At 45.8% G+C, this 24,361-nt stretch overlaps 1 protein-coding gene across 1 annotated transcript in view; it reads left to right on the forward strand.

Annotated features, from left to right (window-relative positions):
- The first annotated feature begins 2,917 nt into the window (after positions 1-2,917).
- LOC126539534 (uncharacterized) overlaps positions 2,918-24,361 on the forward strand; it is a 174,860-nt gene continuing 153,416 nt past the window's right edge. Inside the window, exons 1-2 of the mRNA XM_050186406.3 lie at positions 2,918-4,435; positions 9,342-9,448. Of these exons, the coding sequence (XP_050042363.1) occupies positions 4,411-4,435; positions 9,342-9,448 (132 nt within the window). The 5' untranslated portion in view covers positions 2,918-4,410. The remainder of the gene's footprint in view (positions 4,436-9,341; positions 9,449-24,361) is intronic.

The following is a 24,361-nucleotide window of genomic DNA, read 5'->3' on the forward strand; positions in this document are numbered from 1 at the left end:
TCTTAGAGTGTGTGAGCCCGGTACTTCCCAGTCACGAACGGCATGCGCGTTATTAGAGAATTTTAGTGCGTCCGGTATTCCGGCAAGCGCGGGCGGTTTGCCGGTTTAGCGGGGGCGTAAAAGTGAGCGGCCAGATTGGTGGCGCCAGCTGGTGGCGCAAAGCTCAACCACACTAACACAAAGCTAATTACTATATTCTACTTAGCTGCCGGTGTAAATTTCGGCAGCGGCGTAATATATCGTGTTCACAATTACGCTGCTGTCAAAATTTTGCACCAGCAGCGAAGCAGGATATAGTGGGTTACTGCAGTTTTAGCTCTGTGTTTGCCTGGTTGAACTCTACGCCACCAGGCGGCTGCACCACTCTGGCGGCTCACGTTTACGCCCCCGCAAAACCGGCAAACCGCCCCCGTTTGCCGGAGTAGCGGACAGGCTAAATGTCTCTATTAGCATGACATAGCATTCCCGACAGGAAAGTAGCGGGCGCGGCGTTTTCAATAAAGGAAACGCATCAAGGCAGATGATTATGTTTGTGTGGCAGATATACACCCCAAAGGGTGCAAACTTTTTTTATAGTGTAAGAGTGTGCACTAACGACTCGCACTCTAAGAAAAGTTTACAACCTTTGGAGTGTATCTCTGCCACACAACGATAATCGTCATCTGCCTTGATGCGTTTCCTTTCTTGAAAACGCCGCGCCCGCTACTTTCCTGTAGGGAATGCTATGTCATGCTGATAACGCGCGTGCCGTTCGTTACTGGAAAGTACCAGGCTCGCAGCGTTAAAGAAAGGAAATGCGGACAAGAGAGATGACGTTTATCGTTGTGTGGCAGATATACACCCCAAAGGGTGCAAACTTTTTTTACACTCTTGTAAATATTTACACCCTTTGTGGCGTATCTTGTCCCGGTACTTCCCAGTCACGAACGGCATGCGCGTTATCAGTGTGACGCAGCTTCTCGAAAGTAGCGAGTGCCGAGCTTTCAAGAAAGCAAACTCGGGCAAGGCAGATGACGATTATTGTTGTGGGACAAGATAAGCCCCAAAGGGTGTAAATATTTCTAAGAGTGTAGAGTGTGCGCGTTATCAGCGTGACACAGCATTCTTGACAAGAAAGTAGAGAGCGCCGAGTTTACAGGAAACGCAAACAAGGCAGATGACGATTATCGTTGTGGGACAAAGTCAGCCCTAAAGGCTCTAAATTTTTTAAGAGGAGTGCATTCTAAAAAAATTACACCATTTAGAGCGTACCTAGGTTGTCCCCAAAGTTTTCCTCACGTGCCTTGCTTGCGTTTCCTTTCTTGAAAACTATGCGTTCATTACTTCCCTTTCAACAATGCTAGCTACGTCACATTGATAACGCGCATGCATGCCGTTTGTGACCTGCATAGAGTTTGATACTGCTATTTATTTATTTACGAACTCCACGGTGACCTGGAAGCGCCGGGCGGGCAGCGTTAGAAAACGAAAAGGCACGCAAAATAGATGATGTTTGTTTGTTTGGGGTTAAGATGAGTCCCAAAGGATGTTGACGTTATTTGGCGTTGTTGTGGAACAATGACGCGCCTCAAAGGGCGTAAAGGCTTTTCTTTTTTTCCAGTGAAGAGCGAAAAACGGTTGGCTCCGACGCCACACTGAGATGTTCCTGCATCAGCTTGCGGTGACCACATGGGTTTTGACGGCGTCTAGAATTGCTCGTCGGAGAAGAGGCCCTGCATGCATTGCATTATCAACATAATTATAAAGGAACAAAAGATTCAACCTACAGCAAGTGTTGATGACTTCTTCCTGTGCCAAAAACCGTCTGAGTGGATGGGTGGATGGAAAAACTTTATTGAGAGTTTTATCGCGCAGCAGGTCGCTCCCACGTTGGGACGGGCAGGCCGAGACTGACCGCCGCATCATGGGCTCTCTGGGCGGCCCATGCAAGAAAAATACCGTGAAATCCGCGGTATCAGGCAACGGCGCTGAGGTCTAGGCGCGAAATTTGAAAGAAAGAAGCAACCAACCCCTTTACACCAAATGAACGAATTTCGCAGATCTCTGAAATAACATTTAACGGATATGAACTTTTTCAGTCTTGAACTATCCCATGCGTGCTGTCGAGTCACGTCAAGGCGAGTTACAGCGAAAGAACGAACACGCACAAGAAGGCGGTTCCCGTCCCTTAAAGCTTCGTTGTTTTCTTCATTTGTTTAATTTTGTGGAGGTGGCTGGGATTTCTTCGATCCCCGTGCAACGTTTCGTCGTGGTCTTTTTACAACATATTATGTACCTCTCGCAAAGTGCAGGTAAGGTGCACCATGCTCAATTCGTTGACTAGAAGTTAGAACGGGCACGACTACTTCTTCAGGAACTCATCGCCACCTCAAAAGAAACCTGCAGGGAGTCTTTCATGCACCATCTATAAGTATATCGGAACCTACAACCACAGGCTTTCAAAGTTCACTGTTGATTGCATATAGGAGGATGGTGAATTAACGGCGCTCGTCGCAGTTATCTCTCCCCCATCATTCGCGCTCTACAATTACAATGTACCACTGTTGGTGACCGCGATGCCTAAGCTATTTTCCAAAACAATAACGCGCACATGACATATGCTATATTCGACGGAGATTGATCGAAGTGCTGTCTGTTTTCGTAGACTGCGCAACCTCCGTAGTTGGTCCCAGGGTAGCTAACAGTGTAAAGACAATTTTTCGACGAAAACCTGACATTTGCGGAATTCAATTGTGACAACTGTTGAGCCTTGTTCATGCAGTTAAAGTGCAAAATGCAAACAATAGCAACATTGATATATGGGTGAATAATATAATCGTCATATTTGCCGCTGTTCTGCGGGTGTATATCGAGGCACGGGCGCGATGCCGTCGATCGTACACGGCTTGATTATTATGTAAAGTTAACCTGTTGCAGGTAGGATCTGATAGCTATGTAATGGTGCTACTTGACATTGACGTAAAAAAAAATTATGGAATTTTACGTGCCAAAACCACGATCGATCTGATTATGAGCCACACCGTAGCAGGGGACTCCGGAATAATTTGGACTACTTGGGGTTCTTTAACGTGCACCTAAATCTAAGTACACCGGAATATTCGCAGTTTGCTTGACACTGATGATGCGCACTATACGCGCCAGAGTCCCTTCTGCACACACCAATCACGCAGTTATGCGAGCTGATTTTCAAATGAGTTTCTGCACTTGAACACAACGCGTCCTGTTGCAAAAAATGTCCGTCGTAGGATGGAGGTAGATAATCGCCACGTTGCTCCACGAGATCGTCCGCAAGACGAATTAATCTAGCGAATCACGGACGGAACCTTGTGCTGGCCCCTACTGCATGTTTCAGCAGGAAGCGGCGCGGGAGAGCTCGTGAGTGGCGATACACTAACCATTGCACTAAAAAACAGGTGATTGCCCGCACGGTGAAACCGGAGAATTTGCGTACGGAGGCCTGCGCAGAAACTCTCAAGAACGATTGGGAACACCGGCTAATCGGGATAGCGTCAGCTAATCCAAAACCACGAACGAGAAGTCTTCGAATTCGAAAGCACGACGTAAAAAAAAACGAACAAGCGAGTAAAAAAAAAAGCAGCAACAAAAAAAGTGAAAAAAAAAAGACGCAATGTCAAGTTTTTAAAAAGTTGCGCCAGATGGCGCCACCAGTACACGCCGCGGCGAGACGCCAGAAAGTGCTTTCTTGCCTACTTTTCAGCCAGGTAAGGGAGAGCTATCGCGGTAGGCCTAAAACGCTGCGATCCCGAAATAATCGTTCCTCGTGGGATGCTTCGCAATGACCGCCGACGAGATCGCGTGCACCGTCTTCAACGCACGCCGGGAGGCGACAAGGTGACGGGCCGCTGGTACCGCGAGCGGCGATGAAGCAGCGCCGGCAGCGATCATCGACAAGCCGCCGTCGCGACGTTCGACAGCAAACCGTCGGGGCCGCCATGGGTTGGTTGCCTGTCGCGGATCGGCCGCTTCTGTGTGTGGTGCCGTGCTAGCGTGTGCTTCGGCAGTGCTCGGGCGCCTGTGAACCGCCGCGAAATCGCGCGCCCCTCGCCTTCCTCCGCACGAGCCTGTGTGTGCGAACGGCTCGTGCGTTGAACGTGTGATGAAAACTCGAGTCAACGCGCCTGTTCGCGCCATTTGCGGCTGGGGGAAATAGCCAGTGTTTCTTGCGTTTGTTTTTGTTTGTTTGTTTCACTGCTGCATCCCACCACAACCACCAACCACCGCTTCTGTTGCTGTTCCGTGAGTCTCTCCTCCTCTGCTGGACTCACAATCGCTGATCTCCCGAAAGCGCTGCCCAAAATCACATGGCAACAACATGACTGATCAAGCATGGATGTCCCGATCAGTGATTCAGAGGAACTGTGCACCGCGCTTAGGTGACTTTCGGAGAAGATGCCAAGGAAGTTCAAAACACAAGGTCAGCACACTCCTGTATCTCATTTTTGACCGCACGCTTTCGGCATGGTACTACAAGTGGGGTGGCGGGAGAGAGCGGGGGGATTGAGGATTGATCTTGATCGGACAATAGTCGCGGCGGAGCCGCCACCAGGTTCTTCAGGTTCACGGGTTCGTCGTCGTGGCCCCCTCCGGCCGCGAAGCGAAATGCCGCCGCGTTTTCAACCCCCCTTCCCCTCACCCCAAGCCCATGGGCTAGGCATCCCTCGCCGCGCGTTTTGTTTACAGCAGGCTTTTATGAACATCGCGGCCGCGAGTTGCACGCGAAACCGCGAAAGTGTGCGCACGCGCGATAGTATACGCGCGCACTTGATGCGCCGTCGCCTTGACATTTTTCGTTGTTTTATTTTGCTGCGACGATCCCACTACACCCCGAAAAAGCGTTTCAGCAGGTCCCGCGTCTCAACAAACCCGCACGAACCGGCCGCCGAATCCAGGAATAGCGGTGAAACCACTAATGTGTGAATACGTGTGCGTCGACTTCTAGGATTGCCAGTGCTTCGTACTGGCTGAGAATTGTTTGTGCACCGCAAAGTACACTAGTCACGTGTCAGCGGATTTTGCAATGGGTTCGACGTGATATATCGGCGCCTATGAGAAGTAGCGCTAGAATCGGTCACAGAGCGACCAGTTTCCTTTTGCGACGCAGTAACTTGACTTTTTAGAGTTGACCACGCCGCGCAATGGCGATGTTGAAGGCGTACAGCGTACTCGGCGACGCGAACTAAAATTATGTGGCTTGTTTTCAAGAGCGGGCGATGCTTTTGCACCCATTTCCGCTTCAGTTTCACTGAGCAGAGGGGGAATGCGGATACGGCATTTCCATCTCTTGGCCTTTCAAATAAGCTTCACGGGAGGACTGTAATACTTGTAGGGCCACCAGAGTTCGCTAGAATGTTTAATAGTATTACACAGAAGTTCTTGATTTCGAAGAGTGATCTTTGCAACAGCTGCAGCCTAATGTCAGTTTTAAGGGGAACAAAAAACAAGGTGCAAAGTTTTGCAGCTCCTTCAAGTGTTCTTCTGCTTGGCGTTTGCTATAAGCTTCTGGCACCTAAAGATATTCGGAAACATTAGGTAATGTCCTTGTGATGGGAAGAAAAGAACAGAAGGAATTACCCTATTTTTCATTGTCAACCGTTCTTTGCTTCGCATTGGGGAGGACATCACGGCTGGTGTAACATAAGGGCTCCATTAGGTCGTTTATATTCTTTTCTTTGCACTCGCCATTCATGGCTAGCCGAATTCGGTGATAATGCAGAAAGAGCGGCACTTGGACCACTGACAAAGTACAAAAAGGATTAGCATTGGAATATAGTCGTTACATTAGCCTCACCCAGCTTTTCTGATACACATGTTTGTGTTTAGCATCAATTTAGTGTGTTGCCATCCAGCAGATTGTAAACACAAAGCTATGTTCAAAGTTGCAAGTAAAAGTGGAGACCACAGGTGTCATGAGAAAAGAATTCTTTCTTGCAGCCTAGGCATACAATCTGATATGAACTGGTACAGCCTGCATCCAGTTATTTGACCAACACAGTGCATGGACACAATTCCACATCGCTCAGCTGCACCATCACAAATATGCAATTTTTTGCTGACAGCACAGTCCCTAAATGTTTGTTCCTGAGGGTACAGGTAGGGATTCTGCCTAAAACCTGTAGCTGGGAAAACATAAGTTCCATATAAGAATAACCGAGTCTCGTGGTGTCAAATGAATACAAGCATAGTAGACAGGAAATCAAGAAGCTTCTGCATATGTAATTTTTCAATACTTCTTTGATACCACCATTAATTTATACTGGACTGTTCATCTGCCTGAGAGCATTAGTGAAGCGGTGGAAGATCTATCTCCTGTGTGTGCTTGTGGCATTCCTAAAAATGGATGTTTTGGCATCTGAATTGAATCATTAAAGATGTCTATAGGCAAACTATTCATGCTTAACTGTTGAGGAAATACAGAATAATGAAAAGTTGCCCAGCTTTTATTAACTAATTTAAAACAAGTCCATTCCATTGTGTCGAATTTACCAATGCAGATGCCAAGGGCAGTTCAGAAGACTTTATTTCCCTGTGTTATCGTTTCTCTGTTGACCTAAATAGTTCGTAGGGGAATGTGTGGTGATTGTGTAAGATTGTGTGAATCAGTTCATCTCTGTGCCTGCTGACTAGGTTCCACTCCCTCTAATTGTGGCTATTGAAAGAGGACAGTTATGAAATGAAAGCACTGGTCATCATAAAATTGGAGAGTGGGGAGAGGTAGAAGAGGTTGTCATATTGATCACAATGAACAGGACCTGTAGCACTTGGACCAAGCTTAGGCAATAAGAAAGTTTTTGGGGATTTTGTGGAAATGTCTTGGAAGGCCGAACTTGTCAAATGTGCCATTTTACCTCGCAGCAGTGAAACACAGGGTTTTCACTCCTGCTGCTTGTAGGAGTACGAGTATATTTAAGTTATTTGGTATGGGTGTTGTGCAGCAAAAGGATAGGTTATTTGATCTATATTAAAGGCATTAAAGGGACACTTTACCGACCCAGGTCAGCGTGGATTGACAAAGTGTGTTTCCGATGTGCCGAGAAGGTGTCTTATGGCGAGCGGTGTCTTGGCTGGGGCAGAAAAATACCTAAAAACTAAATGTGCTTGACATTTGCGCAGCACTCCCTGTGATGACATGAGAATTAGACGGAGAGTATTGATTACCTTGTATTGTAATGGAATTTAAGGCTCAGCCAGATGAGTTTTCGGAACTTTTTCTCTTCTAGAACAGCCTTAACATGTAAACATACCTAAAGATATGCGACTTTCGCTAATATACTGGCACCGCAGCTTGAGCACGAAATTAAAAAAGTAAAACATTGTCCTTCGTTTCCTCTGCCGATAACTAAGCTTTTCCAGCAATTGCAAATTAAGTCTTGGAATAACTACTTCACCAGACCAAACTAGTTGTTCTGTAGTGGCAAATTAAGATCACCTGGTCAACATTACTATTTAATGAGTGCTTATGGAAGACATGCTGAAAGCAAGGAATTTTTAAGCAAACAGACTGGCCATAGCTGCATGAAAACAGTGTAGAGGAACAGGACATGCAAGGACAAGCAGTAAAAAGCAATGTTTGATTTGAGAAGTAATTGAGTTATGAAAAGCAACATTGCTATTCTTGCATCATCCATTCTGCTTTTCGTTACTCTCCATTACGGTTCCCGCTCCAAGCAGCCATGAACAGGATGATGCTCGAAGTCAGTGTTTTCCCTCTCTTTAGTTGACATCACTACACCTGTCTCCTATTCAACCAAAGTATGGGAACCATCTTCTCCCTCTGTGTGAAGCGGGGGAGGAGGATGGTAGTATAGAAAATGTGTCCATGTACTCCTGATTATTTTCTGTTTTATTGAACATTTTGGTGGGACAGCATTATGGTTATGTGCAGCATTCAGACCACATCTCAAACAGGTTTCAAGTGGATAAAACTCCACCTGAAACTGTAAAACAACACAGGGTGCACATGTAGATTTATTAAAATGATTGACTTTTGAAGCAATTCAAGACTCCCAAGTGCAATAAGTCTCACACCTGTACACACACACAAAAAGAAGGTACTGCTTCTTTTATTTTGAAAGGTGTGTTATCAAACAAACTTGAGTGTGGCTTTTTGCTACTCGTGGGCTACAGAGCTAGTAGGCATTCTAATTTGCATCCATGATGGTGATCGTGACTTGTTGCATGGCTTGCAGTAATGACTGAGCACCTGATGGGCAAATTTGGGAAAAGTTCAGTCTAGCTTAAGTTAAAATAAATGAAGCTTACAGCTATAGAGCTAGAAATACTTGCCTGAATTAAATGTGCTTTTTAATTTGTGTGGCTGAAGAAGTTTATGGATTTGAATAGTGGATTCAAGCAATTTATTGTCAGGCTGAGTTTTATGGTAGTTAAAACTGGAGCATGAATACCTTGCAATTAAAACAGTGCTTTGTGTACACTGTATTTGATGCAGAAAGTTGGAACTTAGTAAAACACTGAGAAAAAAAAAAGCACGGAAATTTTCTTCCCTCTGCCACTTCCAAGTGATGGTTCTTACATTCGAACCTCAGTATAGTGAAGTTGCATCTGACAGGCAAATGCCTTCGTTATATATGGTGTTATAACCATAATCCATCAGAAGCTGATTTAGGCATGACATTGTTTTAAAAAGTGCTTCGTTTATACGTAGTAATTTGTCATAACCGTGTTTATAATATAAAAGAGGGACTGGTGATTCTGCTTCTCCTGCGTTGCCTCCATGATCTGTGACATGCCTATGTGCAATAAAAGGTTGCTAAGGCAGAACAAAAAGTAAAGTGCAGTTCAGTCTGTTCAGGCCTGTTTGCATTTAAATTTATGTCGATAGTACATACAAAGGAACCTTGAAATACTTATTTGCCCCCTTCCATGTTGTGGTAAAGTGTCATTGCATATGAAATTGACTGTGGGTTGGTTTTAACAGTGAAGCAAAAGCATGTTTGCATGTTTGGCACAGGAATAGCTGACGATCACAGGCGCCACCAAATTAATAGCAATGCAAAGTGCACGTTTCTTACAGATATCTCTGAGTGCTGCTGTTTTTGTTGGATGAACCTGCCCTATAATATATTGTTTCCAAATCTCATCATTAGATCAAGACACTATAAGGTTATCTAACAGCACCGACTATGTTGGGATTAGCACAAAATGACAGTGACACAATACGTTGCAATATAGTGGATGCTAACCTTTCTGAAAACACTAAATATTTGCAGTGATGAATTTGTAAAGTTATGGTTCAACTCAGCTATTCAAAAGCAGTGGCAGCTGACATCTCCTTTTTGCCTGCCCCGTCTGTCTCATTCCAGATGGGAATCCGTCTGAAGCCATCCGGGGCCTCTGGGAGGGAGCATACATGTCGCAGTTCGTGCGTCTCTTTCAGCGCAAATTTGGATTTCAGAGCCTAACAACTCAGGTAAGCTGCCAGCTCTTTGCACTTGCTTATCCCATTCTCTTCAGGCCTGCGGCTTGTGGGCACAGCTCGACTGTGCCTGGAACAACAGTGTGCGCTGGCAGTGCGCAACACCCTGCTTTCATTCTTGGCAGCCCTCCCGCCAGTGAATGAAAAGAATAAGACACACAAAGTGCTAACACTAAACAGGCATTGTGGAAGCTATAACTTGCCTCTCCCAGGTTCAGGTTGAAGGAACAGCTGAAAAGCAGTGATATCGCCGCAACACACTTCAATTTCTTTCATGAACAGGTCTGGTGCAGGAAGATGCCATATGCAGCATATCAGCCCATACACTGCTCTATGACTCGAAACATACTGTTGGTTTAGTTGTCCAACCGCGCTCTGTCTTTTCGATTTGGTTGTTCTGCCCTTGCGCTGGAAAAGAGCACTTGCGGCTCAGCCAACGGACACAGTGCTCCTTGGCTGTGTGGCAGTCCCATACATTGTAAACTTAATGTCAGCCATACGAGAGGAGATAGAAGTTCTGAAGGGAAAGCCAGAACAGCATGACCTGGTTTTACTTCAGGTCCCTGATATGCGCTAGAAGTATTGCCTTAAAGACAGGATGGATGAGATATTGACCGTTCTCGAATCCACAGCAGGCTCGCTTGCTCGTGCTCACAATGTAGTGGATCAGTGCGTTATTTGAGGTGCAGCTGATGCAAGGCATTGCTGTAGCCCAGAGTGGAACATCACTTGTATTTTGTGTTCTTGAACACATTGTCGGTGTCGTTCAGTTACAGCAATTATGAGTACGGAATCACCAATGCAAATGCATGACTTCTGTTGTGTTCTGACGTTTAGTGCGCTTATATTGATGGCAAAACCAGTTTTAAGAAGGTTCTGTTTTCTCTTGTTCATGTGCGTTTCGAGCTCAGTATTTTGAAAGGCGTTTGTACTAACTGCAATTTCAAGTAACTGCTTTTTACTTGAACCTGAACTGCTCGCTTTTGAAGCATTATGTCATAGTCATGTGCAATTTATTCCATACCACTTCTCGCACTTATTTTGTGTGCATAGTAAGTAATTAAAGAAACCTTTTTAACAGCACAAAATCACGACTGCCATTTTGCTGTGATTTTGGTCATAACCTCATCTATTGTGTGACAACACTGCACTGCTAACTCTGTTAAGGCTTCTCCTCATTGCCTCGCCCTGTTATTACACCTTGCTGTCGTTTCTTCTGATTTTATATTTTGAGTCGTCGTCTCATGAACCGTGCCACGTAGGTATAGTTTGTCACGGTGAAAGCTTTCCACCGTGATGAAACTGGGGCAGCATTCTTATCTCACTTGGAATCCATTGTGTGCTGACACAGATAATTCAGGCCGTTGCGCGGCTCAATTTTTATTACTACTACATGCTTCATTGTTGCTGTATGTGTTGTTATTGATATTTTAACGGCATCTGGCATTATAGCACATGCTTGCGTTTTGTTATGATGTCCAACACAAGCATTTTTTGTCCTACATGAGTGAAGTGTAGTGGCTAGGGTGGAGGGTTGGGTGGAAGGCACCTGTGTAGCAGCTGTAGGCATCAGTCGGGCAAGTTTCTCTATTGGCAGCACTACTTGCATGTTTTAACAGCTGGTGTACAGAGTTTGTGTATGCACGTATGGTGCCAGGGGTTTCACGAATGCATCTTGTGTTGTATCCATGCTGCCTTCCTTGTTTGCACGAGTTTTGGCTAATGGGACTCCACACTAGCTTTTGTGTTCTGATTAATGAGCCGTTTTGATTAATTGCACAATGGAGCGTGTTTCCCTTTTTATTTAAAATTTTTTCTGCTGCATTAGGTTAGCTGCACATAATATAATGGTGCCACTTCCTGGTTCACACTCCCGTTTCCAGTCACGAATAAGTTGCGCGCTTCTGTGATTTTTGCAGGGAGTAATTTGCTTTGGGAGATATTGTTCTTGTTCTGGTTTGTGCATTCTGTTTAGAATGGAAACAGCACAAATGTGGGGATAAGGAAGAGAGATGGACACAGCGCTGCCTTTCTCTCTTCCTTGTCCCAGTACCTTGCGTTGTTTTCATTCAACATACTTATACGTTACCTGGATAGATGGATATTATGGGAGTCCCCTTTGAAATGGGGTAGTGGTGGATGCCATCAAGTTTATTGTTCTTGCCTTCTTTTGTTCCTATTGGCCCTTAAGACCCATGGTTGATGTTAAACCATCGTAGCTGATAGAAATTTACCCGCCATGGTTGCTTAGTGGCTATGGTATAGGGCAGCTAAGCACGAGATCGCAGGATCGAATCCTGGCCATGGCGGCTGCATTTCGATGGGAGGCGAAATGCGAAAACACCCGTGTACTTAGATTTAAATGCACGTTAAGGAACCCCAGGTGGTCAGATCGTGGTTTTGGCGCGTAAAACCGCATAATTAAAGAGAGAGAGAGAGGAAAGGGAGGGATTGAAATAGAAATTTAGTGCCATAAAATCTGTTCTTTATGCACTGTGCCTTTGTGCCTCCATTATTTCAGATTTATTTTACTATTTTCCACTCGAGATTCATTAACCTTTCCTGTATTATCGTTAAAGCCCAAGGCCTCATTCTTATTTTGTTTTTGATTTGTCATGTTGCGGAACGAGATGCGAGATTGGTCACTTTGTGTCTTCTTGTGGTCTTTGAGCTTCGGTTATTTGTGAGAATTGCTGATACATCCTTTTTAAATGTTGGGAAAGCAGTGAAAATGAAAAAGAAGCTCTAAAATACGAATAGTAATATGCGTACCTATAGAAATTAACAATCTCTTATAGTCTCTTATGGCTTCTGACAGCTTGGAAGTGAATGAGCAAACAAACACGGTGTGTAGTTCTTTAACCCATTAAAAATGATGGCACATAAATACCTGGGAAAATTTTTAATTTCCCATCTAAGTGTGCAAAACACATTGGTAATAAGCGTAATCAATGGAAAGAAAAAAAAATTGCATTTCAGCAGTAGGCGGGAAACTCCAAGCAGAAAACTGGAAGTGGGCTTCACCTCAAGCCACCTAAGGCTTTGTTTGGTATTTGTACAGACAGCTCTCATCATATGTGAAACATAGGCGCGCATTTCATTTGCCTTACATTACATGCATGACACCGCTGCAGCCGTATATCTTGCTTCGGGCCGTCGTTGACCGTGCTTTCAAAATAAAGTGAGTTGTGTTCCAAACTTCTTACTCATCCTATATTCCTGCTCTAAACCAACAAATGATGCTTGCTGCCTGTCATTCAGTGTTGGCGAAAGACATCTAGCCAGAAACATTGTACTCACTACCAAATTTTTTCTGGTGTTGCCTGTAGGCAACATTCCTCAATAAAGTGTCAAAGTGTCAAGACAATGGTTTCTTAAAACCAGGTTTTAACTTATGGGTTGCTTATCAACCAATTAGGCATTAACTAGCATATTTGAGGTTCTCAGGGCTAGCAGCAGTTAAATCCATTTTTACTGTTGGCTATGCTTGTGTCATAAACATCTTTTTAAATGAAACTACTGCTGAAGAGATTCACCCCTCTATAAGTAGATATGGGAAGCTGGTATATATTGAACAATCAGAACAAGTCGTTGTCACTGTTTGAAATAGCTGAGTGGAGAAGCTACAGCATAGCTTGTTCAGTGCCATCAAATTGTTGTTGTTCTGACTTTCAGCAAAGCTTCCGCAGTTCAGTTGGTTTTCACTGTGCCTTCAGAAGTGAACATTCAAGTAGCTGCAAACACATGCGTAGAGAATGAGGGATGTGCAGTCATGGTCATGCCATTGTGGAAGAAAGCAAATATGTTCCAGTCGCAAACTTAATTTTCTTTTGTTAAAATAGGAATTCTTGAGACAGAATCGAGTATGGGTCATAGAATGGTGGCACTGAGTATCATGCAAATGAAGTAAGGATGGCACCAAATTGAATTGCTTTGAGACAATATCTTGAATATGATATAAACCTGTTTTTCTGCTGCACTGGGCAGCTTTTGATTTTTGATTCATTGATTTGCGATTCAGCTGGTAACCAGCCCTAATCAGTTTCTTTTCTTCATTCATCCTCAAGTGCAAATTACTCAAAGTATGTTTCACTAAAGTGCTCGAAATTTTGAGCAGCGGCCATTCGGTTTAAAAGTTGTATTATATAGCTGGATATTGTATTAAGTATTACGTTACGGGAAAATTTTTATTCTGAAGTGTGACCAACAAAAAGGTGCGGCACAAAAATAAGTAGTTGATGGGATGCGCTTTTCTGTACTGTAAGCGGCTGCGTTCGACATACTACTTGTAACATGCATTTTCACATGCTTACAGCATGTCTTTCTCAAGTTACACCACAGTTTTAGCTTGTCCACACCTTCCAAGCAAGTAAAATGTTGTACAGTACGTAAATGGTTTTCTTCATCTTAATCTGTTCTCTATCCCAGTCCCTCTCGTCGCCCCACAGCAGATGCAACTAGACAGTTACATTATCATCGTCAGCCTATTTTATGTCCACTGCAGGATGAAGGCCTCTCCCTGTGATCTCCAATTCCTCTGTCCTGCACCAGCGGAGTCCAGCTAGCACCTGTGCATTTCTTAATTTCATCACCCCACCTAGTCTTCTGCCGTCCTCGACTGCGCTTCCCTTCTCTCTGCACCCATTCTGTATCCCTAATGGTCCACAGGTTATGTAACCTACTCTTTACATGACCTGCCGAGCTCCATTTCTTTCTCTTAATGTCAATTAGAATGTCGGCTATCGCTGTTTGCTCTTTGATCCACACCGCTCTCTTTCTGTCTCTTAACATTACGCCTAACATTCTTCGTTACATCGCTCTTTGCGCAGTCCTTAACTTGTTTTCGAGCTTCTTTGTCAGTCTCCAAGTTTCTGCCCCATATGTGAGCACTGGTAGAATGCATTGATTGTACACATTTCTTTTTAATGATAATGGTAAGCTTCCTGTCAGGATCTGACAATGTCTGCTGATTGCGATCCACCCCATTTTTATTCTTCTGTAAATTTCCTTCTCATGATCAGGGTCGCCTGTGAGTAATCGGCCTTGGTAAACGTAGTCCTTCACAGACTCTAGAGGCTGACTGGCGATCTTGAACTCTTGTTCCTGTGCCCGGCTATTGATCATTATCTTTGTCTTCTGCATATTAATCTTCAAACCCACTCTTATACTGTTTCTGTTAAGGTCCTCAGTCACTTGTAACTTGTCCACGGTGTTGCTGAACAGGACAACGTCATCTGCAAACCGAAGGTTGCCGAGATATTCGCCACTGATCCTTACTCCTAAGCCTTCCCAGTTTTAATAGCTTGAATACTTCTTCTAAGCATGCAGTGAATAGCATTGGAGTGATTGTGTTTCCTTGTATGACCCCTTTCTTTATAGGTACCCTCCTACTTGTGGAGAATTAAGGTAGCTGTGGAATCTATTTAGATACTTTCGAAGATATTCACATAAGCGTCCTGTACTCCTTGATTACGTAATGCCTCTATGACCGCTGGTATCTTTACTGAATCAAATGCCTTTTCGTAATCTATGAAAGCCATATAGAGAGGCTGATTGTACTCTGTGGATTTCACGATTACCTGATTGATGACACGGATGTGATCCATTGTAGAGTATCCCTTTCTGAAACCTGACTATTCCCATGTTTGGCTAAAGTCCAGTGTTTCCCTTATTCTATTGCAGATTATCTTGGTGAATATTTTGTATAATACTGGGGGTAAGCTAATGGGCCTATAAATTTAACATCTCCCTTTTTGTGGATTAGTATAATGTTTGCATTCTTCCAATTTTCTGGGACCCTTGAAGTCGGTAGACACTTCGTATAGAGAGCCGCCAGTCTTTCATTCATTATGTCTCCTCCATCTTCGATTAAATCAACTGTTATTTTATCTTCTCCTGCCTCTTTTCCCCGTTTCATGTCTTGCTAGGCCCTTCTAACTTGATTGCTAGTTATAGAAGGAGCCTCTATAATCTATTCATTACAACTACGAATGGAGGTATCGTGGTTGCTTTGGGTACTATACAGGTCAGTATAGAATTCTTCTGCTGCTCTTTGTACATCTTCGAGATTGCTGATGATATTACCCTGCATATCTTTCAGTGCATACACCTTGGTTTGTCCGATGCCAAGTTTCCCTCTCACTGATTTCAGGCTGCGTCCATTTTTTACTGCTTCCTCGGTCTTTCTCATGTTATAATTTTGAATATCCCTTATTTTCTCCTTGTTGATTAGTTTTGACAGTTCTGCGAATTCTATCTAGATCTCTTGAGTTGGTCAGCAATAATTTCCTTGCTTTCCTTTTCTTCATTTTGTTTAAAGTAAACAACCAGTTACTACTACTACTAATGACTAGTTAACTATTATTCACTTTTCTCCATGTTCGTGCACCCTTAATTCCTTTGTTGTGTAATAGAGGTGACTTGCCTCTAGAAGATCTTTTTTGTCATCATGGTTGCTTGATCTCACTTTGATCAACGCAAAATTATGGTACTGATGAGAAGCATGTAACAGCTGTGAATCTTTCACCTGTCTAAGTTTGTGTCTGACTCAGTGTCCACAAGTTATGGGACTTTTCTGTATGATATTGAGATAATTATGACCATTTCACTTCATGTTGACATTTGATTGTCTAGCTGAAGGACAGCACTTGTTAAGACCTGACTGCTCATGATAAACACTGCATTTCTCCTGTGAAATGAAATGTTCTGCACGCTTGTAATTGCATGTGTTTGCCACTCCTTGCTGATCTAGCTTTAAACTGTTTTTGCACACAAGAAATAACTTTTGCCTGTCTCTGCAAGCATGTTTTGTTACATTGTGTATACTATGCATAGTCTTATCTAAATGCAGATTGCCAATCTGAATGTCAGTAGAAGTTCTTGAAGCGGTAACGCATCTTTCTGTGGCTGGCTGCTATAGTCAGGGAAGGCAGACAAATGAAGATGTGTGGCTATGTTGATGACGATTAGTGTAATGTGACCACATTGAATAGATTCTGTTTGCACATGGTTTCTCATAGCATGTAGATTACCAAGTTGGCATTTCTAGCTCGTTAGTCATAATAACTTACGAGTGCAGTACTAACTCCTTTAACATTCATTAATGGGGAATGAGGCATTCAATTAACGGTATTGTGGAATTTTGGTTGAACTGATAACAATATCATGTTTGTTTGTTTTTACAGGATGTGCATTTGGCATGATGCATGCCTTAAGTGGGGCATTGGCAGTGAAGTCAGCAACAAAATGTTGCTAACCTGCTTTTTTTGTGATGCACTGCACATTATGTGTAGCATGTGGTTGTTCCGACAGATCCGACAGCACATCGAATGCCTTGTTATGATGAGAGATTGCTATTATTGGCTTGGACAGTGTGATGTATGCTTTTCTGTTGAAGTGTTCACACTCAGGCTCATATACATTCAGGGCTGTTGGTGCTCAAACCTAATGGGACTTGGTGATTTTCACTCACCCAACCCTGCTCAGTCTTACCTAACATACCCCTTTGCTATTCTCACGCAACAGTACCATCTGCTTTCACTCACTTGTCCCTTTCCGAGACAGTCATCTCTGGCGTTCTCAATGTAATGTCAGTAGAACTTAATCCTATTAAAGTTCAGGTCTACTAGCAGGTTCCCCACTGTAATCAGCTGTGATCTCTTGGTATGTCATTCCAGTCATTGTCACTATTGTGCACACTCTCTTCTCATAGCCATTTTCACTTTTGCTGATACTCACTATAATTTTCACTCATATTTCTGTTCATAGTTGGCTTGCACTAGTACTCTTTCACTGCTTGCATGCATTGTCATAAATGGTCCAATCATTATGCTTGTGTTTTGAAGCCTCTGTCTCCTCCAACGGGATCACTTGCTCCTCTCTTCACTCACAATGTTAGTGAAGGCAGCTAAGCTTTCTCTGATGGTTCCAGATTGGTGAATGTGTTGCCAGGATCATTGACACCCCCATGGTGTTACAGTGACCTGTGACAATCTGAGCAGCTGTGGATAAGAGGTAGTGGGTTTATTTTCTGGCACCTTACTGGTGGGGCAGTATGCAAAACAGAATTCATGTTCTGCATTTTCTGTGCATCTCAAAGGACTGTACGTGATCAAAGCCTTATCTAATGCCCTCCTCTGCAAGATCTTTCATAGCCCTGCTTCCATTTGCACAAAGCATTTTGCTCTTCAGCAGATTTATGCACCGGTGAACAACTTCGTGCAAGCTCAGCAAGTTGGTGCTGCATTTTCAATTGACGAACGAGTGATATGCAAAACAACTTTTTGCCTTTGCTGCTCAACAATTTACTGTGTGATAATAATTGTCAATTATCCGAGGCTTTTTACTGTGATACTTACCCGTGGGCAAAATGCTTCACATGTGCCATTCCAGGTGTAGCCTTAGGCCATTAATCTTTTAGTTGATTGATGGCGGGATGCTTACAGCGCACGCGCACAAGTGGATGAGGGTGATGAAGCATAAAATGCACTAGCGATAAGCTGCTGAGTCAGTCAATAGATCATTACATTGATCAGCTAATCATTGTCAGCCAGTCAATTACGGCTTCAATTAGCTCATTGAATGGTGACCATAATGCTACAGTGCACAAGTGGACATGGATGAGTAAGGGTAGAAAGAGACGCAAGCTATACATTGCTGATGCAGTCTATCAACCAATAAATTGACTAATTAATGATTGAGTCCGCCAACCACCGAACTTGTACCTGTGTCTGCGTGTGCGTCTCAGTCAGTGTCGGTCACAGTCGACTGGAGCGCGCTGTCATTCACGGTCGGTCATCTGCACTCTCGTACCGATTTCCGACACGACCAAGTCGCACGTGTTGCCCGAACCAGTGCGAGTTTGGCGACCTCGGCGAGTGGGAAAGGGGAGAGGCGCGCCCCCCCTCGTCGTGAGCAAAATGCGGCGGGCCGAGGAAGAGCGCGTCGCTTTGGGCGCCGCGCTTGGCCGGTCGGACGTAACCAGCCCGGTTCTGGCGCCTGGAGTGAGTGAGGAGCGTTGGGGGGTAAGAAGGGGGGGGGGTGGAGTTGCAGTAAGAGATGCCTTTATTTTATTTATTTTTTTGCCAGAGAAGAGAAAAAGGAAATGTGGAAAGGGACGTGCGCATTATTGCTGCTCCGAAATCGCGCACGCCGCTCCCTTGGCCGGCGCTACGCGAGCGATGATACGCGCCAGCTACGCTCGCGTGAACGAGCAGCGCGCGCGCGCGCTACGGCTGCTGCTTCTACGTTCGCCGCATTAAGGCCAGAATACATGGAGCGAATATGCGACGAATAGTTGGCGTTCGACGCCCGGCGGCGTACGCGCGACGCGCGGCGGCGGCGAAAACGTCGTTCGCCGCCGATCCAGCTGGAGCAGAAAAGTTCGTCGGGCGGCGACGACACCGGAAGCGGCAAACGAGCGGCGCCCCAAAGCGAGCCAATCAGGTCTCACTATCCGCCCCGACTTCCGGCTAGGCTTCCCCGCTTGTCCGTGTATCCCGATCCCGCTCTATCGTTCACGCGGGTCTCCCGCTTTTCGTATTCATGGCATCCAAAGCGGCGCGGCTGGAATTTAACAAGTTAATAACAGCCATGGTTAGACAAGCTCACGTGCGCTACTTTCGGGTCTGCTTGCTTCGGCCGCGCGCGCGTTGAGCCACAGAACAGAGCCGCGAAGTTGCAGGAGCCGAAAGTTGTTTACCCGCCCAGTGTTGCCACAACCCATAGCATCGCCGCTTTATTTAAACTACATCGGTACATGAATGTCTCAAACACATAAAAAAGACTAGAAATCATTTCTAAACAAAATTTTACGCGTTTTTAGAGTGTTCCGTAATTCAAAAGCGATAATAATTGTCGTTAAAGTTTTTATTTTTTGTCATGTGTTTCACGACAGCGCATTTGCCTCGTCTAGCCACACTGATAACAACGCAGCGACTCGCCGGCGGCGGCCGGCCTGTCTTCGCTCCATGTAGCGCAGCCCGACGAACATACGGCGTCGCGCCGCGGCAGATTTTCTGCCGCCCGAACTTCGTCGTGAAAGTTCGCTCCATGTATTCTGGCCTTAAACGGCAGCGGCCGGGCAGAACCGTTCCGGCGTGCGCGTGGCGACGCGAAGAGGCGCGCTGCGTATGTGACGCCTCTCGAAGGCGCGTCTTCGCTTTCGGCGAAACGGAGGCGGGGACTGTCCATTTATGTCCGGCACGCAAGCCGCTTTTTATCTTTCTTTTGTTTTGGCCTCCTGAGGTAGTAACGCGGCGGAGAGCGAGCGAGCCGGCGGCGGAGATCGTCTGCTTTCGTCTGTTGCTTAATGGCGGATTCGCACTCTCGCGATTCATAATTTTCGCCGTATACGCTCGCGTGCTTATTGCCGTTCAACATGCATCGCATTTGATGAGAACGCTGCGTTACGACAAATACCGGACGCGCCGATCGTACGGTTCGGCTATTTCCGGAGCCCGAGTGCACGCGCGGAGGAGGAGGGGGAGGAGAGGGGATTGAACAATTACGGGACGGCAGGCTAGGGCTGTGTAGGGACGTCACTCCGACGTCACACAACTTCAGCACACAATGGTATTCCTGCTCGCGTCAGTGCCCGATCGGTGGGCCACATAATTCACGCACTGGTAACCCGTCCGACTGCTGCGATCAGTGCGGCATCGCTGACGTCATGACGTGACATTTGCAAGTGTTCTTCCGCCGCTCGAGTTTGACGGCATCTCCCGGGACAGGCTCTGGGAAATCTCCGGCCGGTCAATAGTCGGGAGTGCTACCGCCATTGATTAGTCCTACCTCGCTCTCATGACGTTCTTCATTTTGTCTGTAAATTCGCCTGCATGCTTTCTTCCGCTTTCTGCCCATATGCGTCCCCACTGCTTTAGTGCAACACCTCAGAGACAACCGAACGCCTGCGCGCTTTGAGCAGTGACGCAACACGGCAACTGGGAAGCCCGAAACTCCACGATAAATTAGCACCCCTTGATGCTTATCTTGTCTCCAAACAATAATTATCATTTGTCTTGCGTTTACTTTCTTGAAAACACTGCACGGGCTACTTTTCTGTCAGAGGCCATTTCGCGCTGATACGCGCGGGCCGTTCTTGACCTGTGCCATTGTGGGCATCGTCAAATTTCGCAGCATTGTCAAATTCAACAATGGCGGCATTTTGAGCCAATCAGGCGAGCCGTAGCAGCCCTCTGGGCCAACCAGAGCTGCCACGATGGCGACTTCAATAATATGGCGGAATATGGCGATGTTGACATTAGCACCCCTGAAAGGGCTGCGCCCACAGCGTTCAAGAAAGGGAATCCACGCAAGATTCTTAAGTGTAGGGCCCCGACTTTTGAGTTAACAACACGGGCGGCACCTAGCGCTGTAATTCTTTTTAAAATCTGAAGATTCATTTTCAATTGGAGCATCGGACTTCTTATGTGGCGTCACAGTCGGTGCATGTACGCGCCTCCTGTAACATAGAAGTGGTTTCTTTCTATGCGTCCTCTTTTTGAAATCTTTAATCTTTAACTACTCGATCACCTTTGCGTCCTTTTCAGTCCGTTGTGTTCGTCGTAAGTTACGGGTTCGGCGAAAGCAGACCCCTCATCAGTTGTCACTTCGATTTCTCCTGCCTTGGCTGGTTGTTTCTTCAGACGGAGTGATGGTCCGGTGGAGCTGCACACACAGAGTGAGAAACGCACGCGCGTCCGAAGCATTCGATCCGTTCCAGGACGCGTTGAAAGCGTGACTGTGCTGGCTGTTGAACCCTGTTGGAAGATTGTGAGATGCGGCTGCTGGTAGCTTGACCCGGAGGGTCTCTCGTTTGGAAGTTGTCACAATTATATGTTGTTACGTAGACTGGTCACTTGTTTAAGTGCCTGGTCCTTCGCTTCCGCTGGTTCTTCTTGCGCCCTGGTATTTAACAGTCACGTGCTGTAATAACTGTTCGTTCAGTGGTTGAACGCAGCGCAGCAAGATATCGCCGCTAGCAGTGCTGGCTCTGACGGCGCGTAACGGTAGCACCATGCGTGCTTCAGGTTCAGTATTTTAGCAGCTTTAGCATAGCGGATGCACGTTAGCACAGACGTGTGCACATCGGGACGTAGACGCAAGTAGCACCACTGTTAACGTCTTACTACGTTGTATTTAACAAAGCAGCGCAGAACTCCACCTGAATTGTCGATATGATCAACTTGTCTGCCGCAGTACACGATTAGTTGAGCAACCCCAGAACGTTCCTAGCGCAAGATGTTGCGACCGCTGCTGGTGCTGTTATTGACTACGCCATCCGGTACGCCTTTACGTTAGTGCGACACCGCTACGCCTAGAATTTCTGGTGACGAATCGACGACGCGCGCGTTCGCCACGTGATTCGGTGGTGCGCGAAACGGAAATCGCGCGAACAGCTTTACCTGCGTCGCGCATGAATCAACCGTTAATGGGCTTTTTAACGTTTATACACCCTCGACTTCCTCTATTTTTTTTTTTTGCCGTGACGCACACCTTCTTTGTTTTTGTCTGTCTCTTTTTTTTTCTCTCTCTTACCACCGCCTTTTCCAGGAATGTGCACACGTCACGCATCTCTGTGTCGCGTGCACTGGCCTTGCGTGACTCCGTCCGGCGAATAAATTCCTACTCGTTTCAGTGCGCCGATTCGGCACGGCTGACCAACTGTCGGGCTTGCATGGGGTGACTGATCGCGAAGTATGGTATGGGAACCGGGGATAACGAGAGATAGCTGGCGCTACGAGCGCTTTATGTCGGTGGGAGGTTTTTATTGGGTGTCAACGGGAAGCGATAAATCGCGCCGGGAACGCAGTCATTGACAGCGAAAGCAGTAAACAGGCACTCCTCTCCGAGTTGCAGACAGCTGCTCTGTATGTATGTACAACTCCTCGACAGATCCGTGCAGTGAGTGTAGTGAAGGCTACCGGTAGGATAGCGTCAGTCAAGAAAGAGCACTAGCTTGTCCTTAAAGGTATTGCAACTTATAAAGTATACCGGGTTACCGGAGACGTAGGCTTGTACCAGTAGAGTTGGTGGTGCCATCTGGGGATGCAGTCATTTAATGTACGCCATAAGCACCAAGTCAGTTTAGCCTGACGAAGTATGGTTTCTAAACGCTGTTGTCGTAAATTTCGCGTAAGAGCGTGTCAACTAGAAGACGAAATGAAAGCCAAAGTTCCATATTTCCAATCTTGCGTCGGAACCCCAGTACTGGTACGTCAATGTGACATCACGTATTTCGAAGTGCATTATCGTATCTTAACAAGGCTTGCTGCTTGGCTAGTTGGTTCATGATATATAGCAAAATTAAAAGAGCGCAAGGAAGGAACTTCGTGTTCCCTTTTAAAAGAACTGTTTTATTCAGTCTTGACCGGGTCCTGTTTTGCGCTCTTCTAATTTTACTGTATTCCCTTGTTTGAGCCGTTGTAGATTAATTAGTAAATGTTCTTGAAAGTAGTTAATTTCAGACTGGGTCTCTTTCAGACTACAATGTAGTGCATCTTTAGCCATAATTAAGAAAGAAAAGTAATTAGGTCGAGCAGATGTAATCAAAACCATCACGTCATGGCGAGTTGGTACGGGAACTTCGCCACCCGTTTTTCTTTTCTTTCATTTTTTTATTACGTGTTTTCTGGCTTATGTTGCCCCCTCTCACGGTCAGAGCGGCTGTTTTGGTATTGCATCAACGTAATTTACTTATGCAGCCGAACATATTTTTCTTTTTCGTGTCTCTTAAACCGGAACAGACGCGGCCTTTTATCGCAGGCGGCTAGCCATATCTTATATCTTATTCAGATGCCAACATCGCTAACATACTGTCCCCTTTCTATTTTTTTTTCCTTGGAGCACCCATGTAACGACAACAAAAAACGCGTTGTAGCTGGACAGAGCGTCACGTGTGGTTGCTACCAGTGCCGTCCACGTTTACGGTAACCCGATCCAACCAGGAACGACAACTGGCTGCGTTTCACTGCCGAAAGGAGTACGGCTAGCCAAACAGGCGGACAGACAGACTGACACTTAAGAAATGGCATAGCGGTCGGCCTGGCTACTCAAGGGACTTTAGGCTACTCTAGCCTGCTACCTCGCGCCTGGAGAAAGGGAAGGGAACAGAAAGGGGATTACGAGGGGTGACGATGCGCACAGAGAGTGTCTAGGGCCGCCAACGGTACCGAATTGAGCGGGACAGTCCAGACTTTTGAGTAAATGTCCCGAGTCCCGACTTGACCCAGTCGGGATGGCTAAATGTCCCTACTTTTGCTTTTTTTTTTCTACTGAATGACTACAAATTTACTACATTTCCTTTTTATCTTGCCTGACAGCTCGGTCACATGTACTTCTGTGTCGCCTTCCGTTGCTCACACTCATATATATAAAGGCGCTTTCGTTTTTGTCGTGCTCTTAGTTCTGTTGTACAGACTAACCGTTCGCAGCACTAACCGTTAAACGCTTCGTCCGTGTCCTTCTATCTGTCCTGTCTCGCGCTGTTACGCCATATACCTTCGTTGTAAAGCAACCGGCCCAAGCTAGCGTCCTGTTGCAGGTAACAGTGCACCTCGATTTCCATTGGTCGGCGTGTTAGCCAGGCAACTACTGTACCTTTCTTGTGAATCACGACATGGTAGGACAAGAAAAAAAAAAAAAAGAAAGCTGTGTTGCACGTGCAGACTGGCAGCTCCAGGCAACTACCCCTGTGAGCACCCCCCTCCTTCCCCTCATGTCCCGACTTCGTCCACGCGAGAGTTGGTATTCCTAAGCGTGTCAGATGGGCCTTTTAGGCTAGCCAGTGTAAGCCATTCATCCTTCTGTCATCCTTCCGTTCAACGGGCGTTGCGCACGGGAGGATTAGCGGCGGACACTACAAACTAGTTATCCACCTGTTTCTGCTCCCCCGATTCCTGTAGTAGC

The sequence above is a fragment of the Dermacentor andersoni genome, chromosome 11, assembly GCF_023375885.2.
Source record: "Dermacentor andersoni chromosome 11, qqDerAnde1_hic_scaffold, whole genome shotgun sequence".
NCBI lineage: Eukaryota > Metazoa > Arthropoda > Arachnida > Ixodida > Ixodidae > Dermacentor > Dermacentor andersoni.